The sequence below is a fragment of the Pelophylax lessonae genome, assembly GCF_965119305.1.
Source record: "Pelophylax lessonae genome assembly, chromosome: 2".
Lineage (NCBI taxonomy): Eukaryota > Metazoa > Chordata > Amphibia > Anura > Ranidae > Pelophylax > Pelophylax lessonae.
Genome location: NC_138769.1, coordinates 554,829,012 through 554,841,772, shown reverse-complemented (window position 1 = coordinate 554,841,772; position 12,761 = coordinate 554,829,012). Strand labels below are relative to the sequence as shown.

At 44.2% G+C, this 12,761-nt stretch overlaps 1 protein-coding gene across 1 annotated transcript in view; it reads left to right on the top strand.

Moving 5' to 3' along the window:
- The window catches only part of FKBP11 (FKBP prolyl isomerase 11), a 106,146-nt gene that overhangs the window by 25,009 nt on the left and 68,376 nt on the right, over positions 1-12,761 (top strand). Inside the window, exon 3 of the mRNA XM_082245106.1 lies at positions 8,689-8,776. Coding sequence (XP_082101232.1) covers positions 8,689-8,776 — 88 coding nt within the window. The remainder of the gene's footprint in view (positions 1-8,688; positions 8,777-12,761) is intronic.

Below are 12,761 nucleotides of genomic sequence, written 5' to 3'. Positions count from 1 at the left end.
TGTCAGATGACTTAGCCGCCTGACAAGTCGCACTCCATTCAGTGCAATGGAACCGTTCTAATTGGAGCAACTCAAGTCGCTTTGGCTTAGAAAAAGGTTCCTGCACTACTTTGCACTACTTTGGGGGCGACTTGCATTGACGTCTATTAGAGAAGTCGTTTGCAAGCTCTGCTAAAGTCGCGCTGCACGGGGCGGCTTCAGAGTCGGGTGACTTTGAAGCTGCCCCAGTGTAAACCCAGCCTTAAGCCCCGTACACACGATCAGATTATCGAACGATCTGTCGTCTGTTTTTTGTTGCATGCTAGTCTGATGTGGAAAGTGAAGAGGTTTTTTCATACCAATTTTCCCGTAAGACAGAATTCTACTTCAGAAGTGATGTCATGTGTTGGATTGTTTTGTATGTGTTCTTTCGTCTCTGAGCATGTCTAGTCTTGCTCTTAAGATTTTATCAGACGAAAACTGTACTAATAACCGAAAATCGGACGTTGTGTTGACGTACGATAAAAATTTTATAGCCTGCACATCCAGTTTTTGTTGTCCGAAAATCTGTAATCGGATGTCGAAAGCACCATACTCAAGGCCCGTACACACGTACCGATTGTCAGACGAAAATGTTCGGCCGATTTTCGGCTTGTAAGTATGATGCTTCCGACAGCCAACAGCGCACTTTCGGCTGAAAAGAATCTGTCATGCAGGCATTAAAATTTTTGTTGGCCAACACCAGAACGGCCGATTGTTCGCCAGTCAGTACAGAATTCGGCCGACAGACAGCAGATTTGCAAGACTGGGCATGCTCAGAAAAGAAAAAAGACAAGGAAAGTTAACCATCACATGACATCACTTCTGCAGTCGGCTGTTGTTGGCCGACAAAATTCGTGTGCAGTCTTTTGCAGTTTTCAACAGACAAGACAGCCCTCGGACAAAAGACGGCCGATCGTTCGGCCTACTATCGGTACGTGTGTACGGGGCTTTACAATCCGAAAATCGGCAGATCGTTCGTCAGACGAAATTTCCCTTCCGATTTTCGTATTGTGTGTACGGGCCTTGAGTGAGCACTTCTTTGCCGAGATAATCCACCCACCTCACAGGTGTGGCATATCAAGATGCTGATTAGACAGCATGATTATTGCACAGGTGTGCCTTAGACTGGCCACAATAATGGGCCATACACACTATAAGATTTTCTGAAGACTTTTTCCTTTAGACTTACCAAAACCAGATAATGAGGTCAAACCTAAACACTTTCAATTTGTATGCAATCTGGCAGCCCCTTGCACTACATAGAAAAGGTAAATCTGAAGGAAATATAACCACATAAGTTGGATAGTGTGTATCCAGCTTAAGGCCCCTTTCACACAGGCGGACTGTTCAGATCCGCCTGTTCGTTTTTTTGGCGGATCAGAACAGTCCCCCAATGCATCCCTATGGGGCATCGGATGTCAGTGGAGACATGTCCGCTGACATCCGATCCATCAAATCTGGACGGATGGAAACCCTGTTTTCCATCTGTCCAGCCGATCGGATGGGAACGCACCGACTGTTGCCCGTGAATTCATTGCTCATTTCTCTACCATGGGCTGTCTCCAAAGGCGTTTCAGAGAATTTGGCAGTACATCCAACCGGCCTCACAACTGCAGACCACGTGTAACCACACCAGCCCACACCAGGCATGGCCAGCATACTCACCAGACATGTAACCCATTGAGCATGCTTGGGATGCTCTGGATTGGCGTATACAACAGCATGTTCCAGGTTCTGCCAATATCCAGTAACTTTGCACAGCCATTGAAGAGGAGTGGACCAACATTACACAGGCCACAAGCAACAACCTGATCAACTCTATGTGAAGGAGATTTGTTGCACTGTGTGAGGCAAATGGTGGTTACACCAGATACTGACTGGTTTTTCATCCATTTTTCATCAGTTTTTTTTTTTTTTTTACATCCACTACCAATGCAAAAACGTATAAAAAACGGACCGTTTGCCAGTTTACATCCGTTTTTCATCCGATCCGTTTTTATAACGGAAGAAAAAAAAGAGGATGTCAACTGATGTAAATGGATGATTTACATCCATTTTCCCATAGAGATGCATTGATGTCCGTTTTTCATCCATCAACTGATGGATGAAAAACGCACAAACGGAGAGCATGTGTGAAAGAGGCCTTAGGCCAAGGAACACACCAGACAGGTTAGGGATAAAGTTGTGAAGAAGGTTAAAGCAGGGTTAGGTTCTAAAAAAATATCCCAAGCTTTGAACATCTCACGGAGCACTGTTCAATCCATCATCCCAAAATGGAAAGTGTATGGCACAACTGTAAACCTACCAAGACATGGCCGTCCACCTAAACTGACAGGCTTGGCAAGGAGAGCATTCATCAGAGAAGCAACCAAGAGGCCCATGGTAACTCTGGAGGAGCTGCCAAGATCCACAGCTCAGGTGGGAGAATCTGTCCACAGGACAACTATTAGTCGTGTACTCCACAAATCTGCTCTTTATGGAAGAGTGGCAAGAAGAAAGCCATTGTTGAAAGAAAGTCATAAGAATTCCTGTTTGCAGTTTGTGAGAAGCCATGTGGGGGAGACAGCAAACATGTGGAAGAAGGTGCTCTGGTCAGATGAGACCAAAATTGAACTTTTTGGCCTCAATGCAAAATGCTATGTGTGGCAGAAAACGAACACTGCACATCACCCTGAACACGCCATCCCCACCATGAGACATGGTGGTGGCAGCATCATGTTGTGGGGATGCTTTTCTTCAGCAGGGAAAGGGGAGTGGTCAGAATTGACGGGAAGATGGATGGAGCCAAATACAGGGCAATCTTAGAAGAAAACCTGTTAGAGTCTGCAAAAGCAGTGAGAGTGGGGAGGAGTTTCACCTTCCAGCAGGACAACAACCCTAAATACAGCCAGAGCTACGATGGAATGGTTTAGATCAATATTCATGTGTTAGAATGGCCCAGTCAAAGTCCAGACCTAAATCCAATTGAGATTCTGTGGCAAGACTTGAAAATTGCTGTTCACAGACGCTCTCCATCCAATCTGACAGAGCTTGAGCTATTTTGCAAAGAAGAATGGGCAAAAATGTCACTCTCCAAAGCTGGTAGAGACAAACCCAAAAAGACTTGCAGCTGTAATCGCAGGGAAAGGTGGTTCTACAAAGGAGGGTGAATACAAATGCATGCCACACTTTTCACAGATTTATTTGTAATAAATTTTGAAAACTATTTATAATTTTCCTTCCACTTCACAATTATGTGCCACTTTGTGTTGGTCTATCACAAAAAATACCAATAAAATACATTTGCGTTTTTGGCTGTAACATGACAAAATGTGGAAAATTTCAAGGGGTGTGAATACTTTTTCAAGGCACTGTATGTCATGTACTATGTCTCCAGTCTCTCACAGTCTCTTGTATGCTACTGTACCTTGTCCGCAGTCTCCAACAACCCCTGTACCATGTCCGCAGTCTCCAACAACCCCTGTACCATGTCCACAGTCTCCAACAACCCCTCTATCATGTCCACAGTCTCTGACCATCTCCTGTACCTTGTCCACAGTCTCTAACCATCTCTTCGGTCATGTCTGCAGTCTCTGACCATCTCCTGTATCATGCCCGCAGTTTCTGACAGTCTCTAGTATCATACCCGCAGTCTCTTGTATCATGTCTGCAGTCTCTTGTAGCATGCCCGCAGTTTCTGACAGTCTCTTGTATCATGTCTGCAGTCTCTTGTACCATGTCCGCAGTCTCTAACCGTCTCTTGTACCATGTCCGCAGTCTCTGACCGTCTCTGTATGTGGGAGGAATTTTGCCCGTTCCTTACCCCTACACTGTGAGTTATGCACCCCTGTCTCCTGCACACTTTTTGTTTTGTACTTCTGACTCTTTTTATGCATTACACACTCCTGTTCCCTGTATACTGTGCATTATGTACTCCTGGACCCTGCATACTGTGCATTATGTACTCCTGGACCCTGCATACTGTGCATTATGTACTCCTGGACCCTGCATACTGTGCATTATGTACTCCTGGACCCTGCATACTGCGCATTATGTACTCCTGCACCCTGCATTCTGTGTATTATTTACTCCTGGACCCTGTATTTTGCACATTATGTACTCCTGAACCCTGCATACTGCACATTATATACTCCTGGACCCTGCATTCTGTGCATTATGTACTCCTGGATCCTGTATTCTGTGCAATATATAATCCTGGACTCTGTATTCTGTGCATTATGTAATCCTGGACCATGTATTCTGTGCATTATGTACTCCTGGACCCAGCATTCTGTGCATTTTGTACTCCTGGACCCAGCATTCTGTGCATTATGTACTCCTGGACTCTGCATACTGTGCATTATGTACTCCTGGACTCTGCATACTGTGCATTATGTACTCCTGGACCCTGCATTCTGTGCATTATGTACTCCTGGACCCTGCATTCTGTGCATTATGTACTCCTGGACCCTGCATTCTGTGCATTATGTAATCCTGGACCCTGTATTCTGTGCATTATGTAATCCTGGACCCTGTATTCTGTGCATTATGTACTCCTGGACCCTGTATTCTGTGCATTATGTACTCCTGGACCCCTGCAGCCTGCGTTGTGTATCCTAAAGCCATCACTGACTGCAGCACTCCCCAACCCCTGTGCTCTGCTTTACACACTCCTGCACTATACACAACACAGTACATTATATATACTTATTACCAAACTTTTCATTGTCTCAACAGTTGCTGGTTGCTATGCAGTCCCTGATTATTTTAATAAAGTTCTTCTTTAGGTAGGCTCAGACAATGCCAATTAAAGCATATTTTATAGGTACAAGGAAGCCGGGGTTTTGTTTAAACATATCCCTTAAGCCCCTCCCACTGCTAGGCGCTTTATCACACCCACAATTTACCATGATGTAGAGTGCCGCATGTCTTTTCACTCCTCCAGTGTCCCTCATTCTGAATTTCAAAAGTTGGGAGGTATGTAATAGATGTAGTTCAGCTGCACATGCTCAGTTGGGTCTCTATTACTCAGAGAACACTTCCTGGTTTTAGCTGAGCTTTTCAGGTCACATGGTATTATCACACATGTGGGTGTGTATACAGATCCTAAATGACAGCCCAGTCTCTCCCTCCTCTCCATCCTCCTCCATGCCCAGTAACTAAAAAAGAACACAGTGTGTGGGATGTCACATCTTGATTGATGGATGATTTTGTTCTTTTCTTTGGATCATGTGATCAGCACAGGGCCAATCAGCACTGTCCAGACATGTTCAGACAGAGAATTAAGGGTCTTGAAGCCTAATAGGACAATTGTGAGAGAAATAAAAACGCCCACAAACTCTAAGCACTCACTTATACAAGTCACAAGATTGCTCTAATTGCCATATACAGATGATGAGAAAGCATTTATCAGTTTATGTTTACTAAAACTATTGCATTTTCATGTTCTGTGTACTATAGGAGGCCAGATATAGTGAATGCAGGTCCTGGGTCTAGTACAGCACAAATGTAAAAAAAACTAGCAGAAAATTTTCCTACTTACTTGAAGAAGCTGATCTCAGCCCGCCTGATTATTTGTGCCCTGTACACATTAGGAATTTTGCTAAAATGCTTCAATTGTGTTGTGTGACGAAATCTGTGTATATATGGTTAACTTTTCTGCATCTTATTGGACCATCATGTTGATCAGGCAATCGTGAATATTAACCACTTGCCAACCGCCGCCCGACTATATAAGGCGGTGGTCAGCCCCTCCCAGGCAAAGTGACGTACCGGTACGTCACTAGCCTTGGAGCGAATAGGGGGCAAGCGCGCGCCGCCGGAGGCGCGCTCCCGCTCGTACCCAAAAAAGCCGTCGCGTGTGACCGGCGGACCCGATGTCCGCCGGTCACTCGCGATCGTCGGGTAGAGTGGGAGAAAGGCAGGCGGCTAGTGTAAACAAAGCCGGCTGTCACTCTCCCCTGTGTAAAAGCACAGATCACTCGGTCCTGCTATGTAGGACCGTTGATCTGTGCTTTTACACACAAAGCCACATCCAATCACAGTAAGAAACATGCCCCTAGGGACACACTTAACCCCTCCCTTTCCAGTAAAGTTAACCCCTTCCCTCCCAGTGTCATTTTTACAGTAACAGTGCATATGTATAGCACTGATTACTGTAGTAATGTCATTGGTACCCCCAAAAGTGTCAAAAATGTCAGTCAAGGGTCCGATCTGTCCGCCGCAATGTCACAGTACCGCAAAAAAAATCGCAGATCGCCGCCATTACTCGTTTAAAAAAAAAAACAATAAAAATGACAACCTTTACCTTAGTTAGTAAACGCAATAACTTTTGCACAAACCAATCAAAATACGCTTTTTGCGAATTTTTATTTTTTTTTAACCAAACGTATGTAGCAGAAAACAAATTGGCCAAAAATGTTAAAAAATTTAGATTTTTACATTTTTTTGGGGGAATTTCATATAAAAAAATGTGAAAAATATTGTTATTTTTGCAAAATTGTCGCTCTTTTTTTGTTTATAGCGCATGATCAAAAAATCGCACAGGTGATCAAATACCACCAAAAGAAAGCTCTGTTTGTGGGGAAAAAAAGGACGTCAATTTCATTTGGGTACAGCGTCGCTAGACCGCGCAATTGTCCGTTAAAGTCACACAGTGCCGAATCGCAAAATAGGCCCTGGTCAGGAAGGGGGTAAAATCTTCCGGTGCTTAAGTGGTTAAAAGGGCAACTATGCATTGCTCGTATTCAATAACAACACCAAGACTGTTGAACGTGTTTTAAAGCTGAATCTGGGCACAACTTTTCTTTAAATATTTTCCTCAACAACCATAAAGAGCAAAAATCTACTTTGTGTGCACCAAATGCCTTTACAAACCCAGACAGACCCAGCCCAGGAGGCCCACTTCTACATGTTGTCTGCAAAAACTGCAGGAGGGGGCGGAGACAAGACCAGTCACCCTGTGCAAGGAGAGAGATCAGCAATGACCAGTCTTCACATAGGAAACTCCTTCACAGAGGCAGGCAAGTTTCACACAGGATTACTGCACAGATCTGGAAGGAATACACAAAACACACCAAGTGTCAAGGAAGCATACACATGACTCTTGTATTTTGACAATATTTGCTTATCCCAGCGTTCAGCTTTAAATATTCCTTTACTTTTATGATGGTGTTTGCTGTGAGGTGTCAAATTGGTCTTAAAAAAAAAAAAAAGACATTAATGTTGACAATGGCAGTTAGAAAGAGAAATGTGCAGGATCAGCCTTTATCTCTTGTAAAAGAAGCCGCACCATTAATCTACATTACGGGCAAACCATTTTCATAGGCATGGCATCTCACGGACAATAAAAAGGCAGTTAATTGCAACAATCTGTGTTATGGTGAGCATATCATAGTCATGTAATGTATTTTCAGACAACGTTTTCTCTCTCCAGGACTTCTAGTACATTGTAAATTATATCATTACTGAAGGCGAGGACAGAATCTCTTTCTAATGTGTGAAGAGGACGGAATTCTTCCCTAACTGTTACTAATTACTATACATTATGGGGAAATATACAGGTTTTCAACTGCAAATGCTTGAAATAAAGATTACATTTTACAGACTTCTTTTTCACTAGAATTTATAATAGTTTTTGTTCCAACGTGAAGGGTTTTATATAGAGTTTTATCTATTCATCTTCAGAAGCTCATTGGAATAATTATTTTTCAAGTATGTAAGTATATTTAAAGTAAATGTGGTATAATTGGATGAAAAGTTTTCAGGCACAGATGACTTCCTGTTGAAGAATACAGCTAAGGCCCCTTTCACACTAGCGGACCGTTCAGATCCGCCTGTCAGTTTTTTCAGGTGGATCTGAACGGATGCCCCATGCATCTCTATGGGGCATTGGATGCCAGCGGAGACATGTCCGCTGACATCCGGTCCGTCAAATCTGGACGGATGGAAACCCTATTTTCCATCTATCCATCGGATCGGATGAGAACGGACAGGCGGTCTGTTCTCATCCAATTCCCCCATATGCCTCGTTTCCACTGAGTGGTACGGTACGGTATGGTTCGGTTCAGTACGGTACGGTTCGGAACGGTACACCTTGCGTTTCCACTGCCAATAGTACCCTTTCATGATAGGCGTGGTGTAGCAGGAAAGCTTTGATAGACGATTCTCTGTCAACCAATCCAAGTTCTGCAGAGTGTACCCTGTTGGTACGGTACTAATGTGCTTGGTACCCCAACGCAAGGGTCCCAAAAAAGTGGTACGGTACGGTTCAGAATTAGGGTACCATTCACAATGGAAACGGCATAAATAGCGTACCGTACCGAACAGAACCGTACCAGAAAGCTCAGTGGAAACGAGCCAATAGAGAACAGCGGGGACCTGACAGCTCTGTCTCCGCACACAGCGTGGAGACAGAGCTGCCATCCGCCTGCTCAGCTGGGGATCGGTGGATCAATCCCCCGCTGAGAAAAAATGGAGTCCGCCGACGGATTCCCATGTGTGAAAGGGGCCAAAGGCTGACTATATTTAATACCATCCTCACTGCCAGGTTAATGCACTTTACATTTTAATTTTGCATTTGCCTTATTGAATAATCCCAATAGCTTGTCCATGTGCTTACCCATTGCATTTTTTCAGCATTGCTCGGTAAAGATTGTAGGTATAACTTGGCTGACTTTTTGTCTCTAGGGAAGGCTGGAGGATGGGCGTGTAATTGACAGCTCTTTATCCCGAGATCCACTTGTAGTGATACTTGGAAAGAAACAAGTGATACCAGGTAAGAAGAACTCAGCTTGTGGTAGATTTCACACTGTTCCCTGGAGAACTATCTTCTTGACCTAGTCTGTTAAGGACATCAAGGGTAGATCTGAATATTTAATACAAATACTAGACTGCACATAGTCTAGAAATGAACAAAGGGAAACAAATTGGAACAGTACTGTAGCTGTATCACCAGCCCTAGCATATTCACCCGGTCTTCTTCTGGGTTTGGTGTCTTCGGCCATTTTGATTGGCTGGCCCAGGAAGACTTGACTCCTAAACTCTGCACATACAGAGTCTCTTCTGTGGCAAATCCTACAGTGAGGGGGAAAAAAGTATTTGATCCCCTGCTGATTTTGTACGTTTGCCCACTGACAAAGAAATTATCAGTCTATAATTTTAAAAGTAGGTTTTTATTTTAACAGTGAAAGACAGAATAACAACAAATATATCCAGAAAAACGTATTTCAAAAAAGTTCTAAATTGATTTGCATTTTAATGAGTGAAATAAGTATTTGACCCCTGGGCAAAACATGACCTAGTACTTGGTGGCAAAACTCTTTTTGGCAATCAGAGGTCAGACGTTTCTTGTAGTTGGCCACCTGGTTTGCACACATCTGAGGAGGGATTTTGTTCCACTCCTCTTTGCAGATCCTCTCTAAGTCATTAAGGTTTCGAGTCTGACATTTGGTAACTCCAACCTTTAGCTCCCTCCACATATTTTCTATGGGATAAAGGTCTGAAGACTGGCTAGACCACTCCAGGACCTTAATGTGCTTCTTGTTGAGCCCCTCCTTTGTTGCCTTGGCCGTCTGTTTTCAGTCATTGTCATGCTGGAATACCGATCCCCGACCCATTTTAAATGCCCTGGCTGAGGGAAGGAGGTTCTCACCCAAGATTTGATGGTACATGACCCCGGGCATTGGCCCTTTGATGCGGTGAAGTTGTCCTGTTCCCTTAGCAGAAGAACGCCCCCAAAGCATAATGTTTTCACCTCCATGTTTGACAGTGGGGATGGTGTTCTTGGGGTCATAGGCAGCATTCCTCCTTCTCCAAACACGGCGAGTTGCGTTGATGCCAAAGAGCTAGATTTTGGTCTCAGCACTTTCACCCAGTTCTCCCCTGAATCATTCAGATGTTCAAACTTCAGACGGGCCTGTACATGTGCTTTCATGAGCAGGGGGACCTTGTGGGTGGTGCAGGATTTCAGTCCTTCGCGATTAAGTGTTACCTATTGTTTTCATGGTGACTATGCTCCCAGCTGCCTTAAGATCATTTCAAGGTTCTCCCGTGTAGTTCTGGGCTGATTCCTCACCATTCTCATGATCATTGAAACCCCACGAGGTGAGATCTTGCATGGAGCCCCAGTCCGAGGGAGATTGACAGTTATTTTGTGTTTCTTCGAATTGCGAATAATCGTACCAACTGTTCTCACTCTCTTACTAAGCTGCTTGGTGATGATTAGTGTTGAGCGAACACGGACTGTATTATTCGTGTTCGTACCGAATAATTGGATTTTTTGTACCCGAACACGGACACGGACACTTTACTGTATGTTCGGGTAAAAATCCGTGTTCGGTCGTTTTATTTCCGGGTTTTGCATGCTTTGGCGCTCTTTTCATGGCGGGCTTTCAACAGCCAATCAACAATCGTTTAACTGGTGTGCCTTAAGCCATCCCAGCCATGCCTGCAAATGTCTCAGTAGCTGTGATTGGCCGTCTGAAGCATGTGACCAAGTCTTTATAAGTTCGAGGCAGCCGCAGCGGCGTCATTATGCTGCTTAGATTCAGGGACAGAGCACACATCAACGTGCTGGCTGCTGATTAGGGAAAGATAGGCAGGAAAAAACCATTTGTGTCCGGATAGAATTGAGGGACAGGTCGGAGTGTTTAGGCAGGGCGAGTTGTAGGCATTTTAGGGATAGAGTCTGCTGAATTATATAGGGTCAGTGTCTTCTACAAACTACAATCGATATTGCTGTGTGGGGGGTGGGGTGAATCTGCACTCAATCCTGATCTACGATCTCTCCTCAATCCTGTTAGGGACAGAGTCTGCTGAATTTTAGGGAAACTGTGTTCTACAAACTACAATCGATATTGCTGTGTGGGGGGTGGGGTGAATCTGCACTCAATCCTGATCTACGATCTCTTCTCAATCCTGTTAGGGACAGAGTCTGCTGAATTTTAGGGAAACTGTGTTCTACAAACTACAATCGATATTGCTGTGTGGGGGGTGGGGTGAATCTGCACTCAATCCTGATCTACGATCTCTTCTCAATCCTGTTAGGGACAGAGTCTGCTGAATTTTAGGGAAACTGTGTTCTACAAACTACAATCGATATTGCTGTGTGGTGTGGGATTGGAGATAGGCAGGTGTCAGTGATCCACATCCATTTTTCTGTGTGTGAGCTGCAGTGAACACAATCTTTTTGGGCTGCAGTGAACACAATCTTTTTGGGCTGCAGTGAACACAATCTTTTTGGGCTGCAGTGAACACAATCTTTTTGGGCTGCAGTGAACACAATCTTTTTGGGCTGCAGTGAACACAATCTTTTTGGGGTGCAGTGAACAAAATCTTTTTGGGGTGCAGTGAACACAATCCTTTTTGGTGTGCAGTGAACACAATCTTTGTGGGGTGCAGTGAACAAAATCCTTTGTGGGGTGCAGTGAACACAATCTTTTTGGGGTGCAGTGAACAAAATCCTTTTTGGGGTGCAGTGAACAACATCCTTTTTGGGGTGCAGTGAACACAATCTTTTTGGGGTGCAGTGAACAAAATCCTTTGTGGGGTGCAGTGAACACAATCTTTTTGGGGTGCAGTGAACACAATCTTTTTGGGGTGGAGTGAACAACATCCTTTTTGGGGTGCAGTGAACAAAATCCTTTTTGGGGTGCAGTGAACAAAATCATTTTTGGGGTGCAGTGAACACAATCTTTTTGGGGTGCAGTGAACACAATCTTTGTGGGGTGCAGTGAACACAATCTTTTTGGGGTGGAGTGAACAACATCCTTTTTGGGGTGCAGTGAACAACATCCTTTTTGGGGTGCAGTGAACACAATCTTTTTGGGGTGCAGTGAACACAATCTTTGTGGGGTACAGTGAACAGAATCTTTGTGGGGTGCAGTGAACACAATCTTTGGGGGGTACAGTGAACACAATCTTTGTGAGGTGCAGTGAACACAATCTTTGTGGGGTGCAGTGAACACAATCATTGTGGGGTGCAGTGAACTCAATCTTTGTGGGGTACAGTGAACACAATCTCATACTGAAGGTTTGAGGGTGCTGCCTGTTCCATACTCCCCCTACTCCTCATCTAGCCTTTTAGGGGTACAAACAATAGTAATTGGGGCCTAGTGTGGTTGTGTACGTGTGATATACATACACTTTTTTGGGATCATATTTTCTATTCCGCTATTTAATCAAAAACCTTTGGGGATCAGTTAAATTGGGGGATAGTCTGTGTTGGTACGTGTGAGAGAGATCCACCTTTCCAAGTTGTTGGGGTTCATCTCATACTTCTGAAGGTTTGAGGGTGCTGCCTGTTCCATACTCCCCCCTACTCCTAGCCTTTTAGGGGTACAAACAATAGTAATTGGGGCCTAGTGTGGTTGTGTACGTGTGATATACATACACTTTTTTGGGATCATATTTTCTATTCCGCTATTTAATCAAAAACCTCTGGGGATCAGTTAAATTGGGGGATAGTCTGTGTTGGTACGTGTGAGAGAGATCCACCTTTCCAAGTTGTTGGGGTTCATCTCATACTTCTGAAGGTTTGAGGGTGCTGCCTGTTCCATACTCCCCCTACTCCTAGCCTTTTAGGGGTACAAACAATAGTAATTGGGGCCTAGTGTGGTTGTGTACGTGTGATATACATACACTTTTTTGGGATCATATTTTCTATTCCGCTATTTAATCAAAAACCTCTGGGGATCAGTTAAATTGGGGGATAGTCTGTGTTGGTACGTGTGAGAGAGATCCACCTTTCCAAGTTGTTGGGG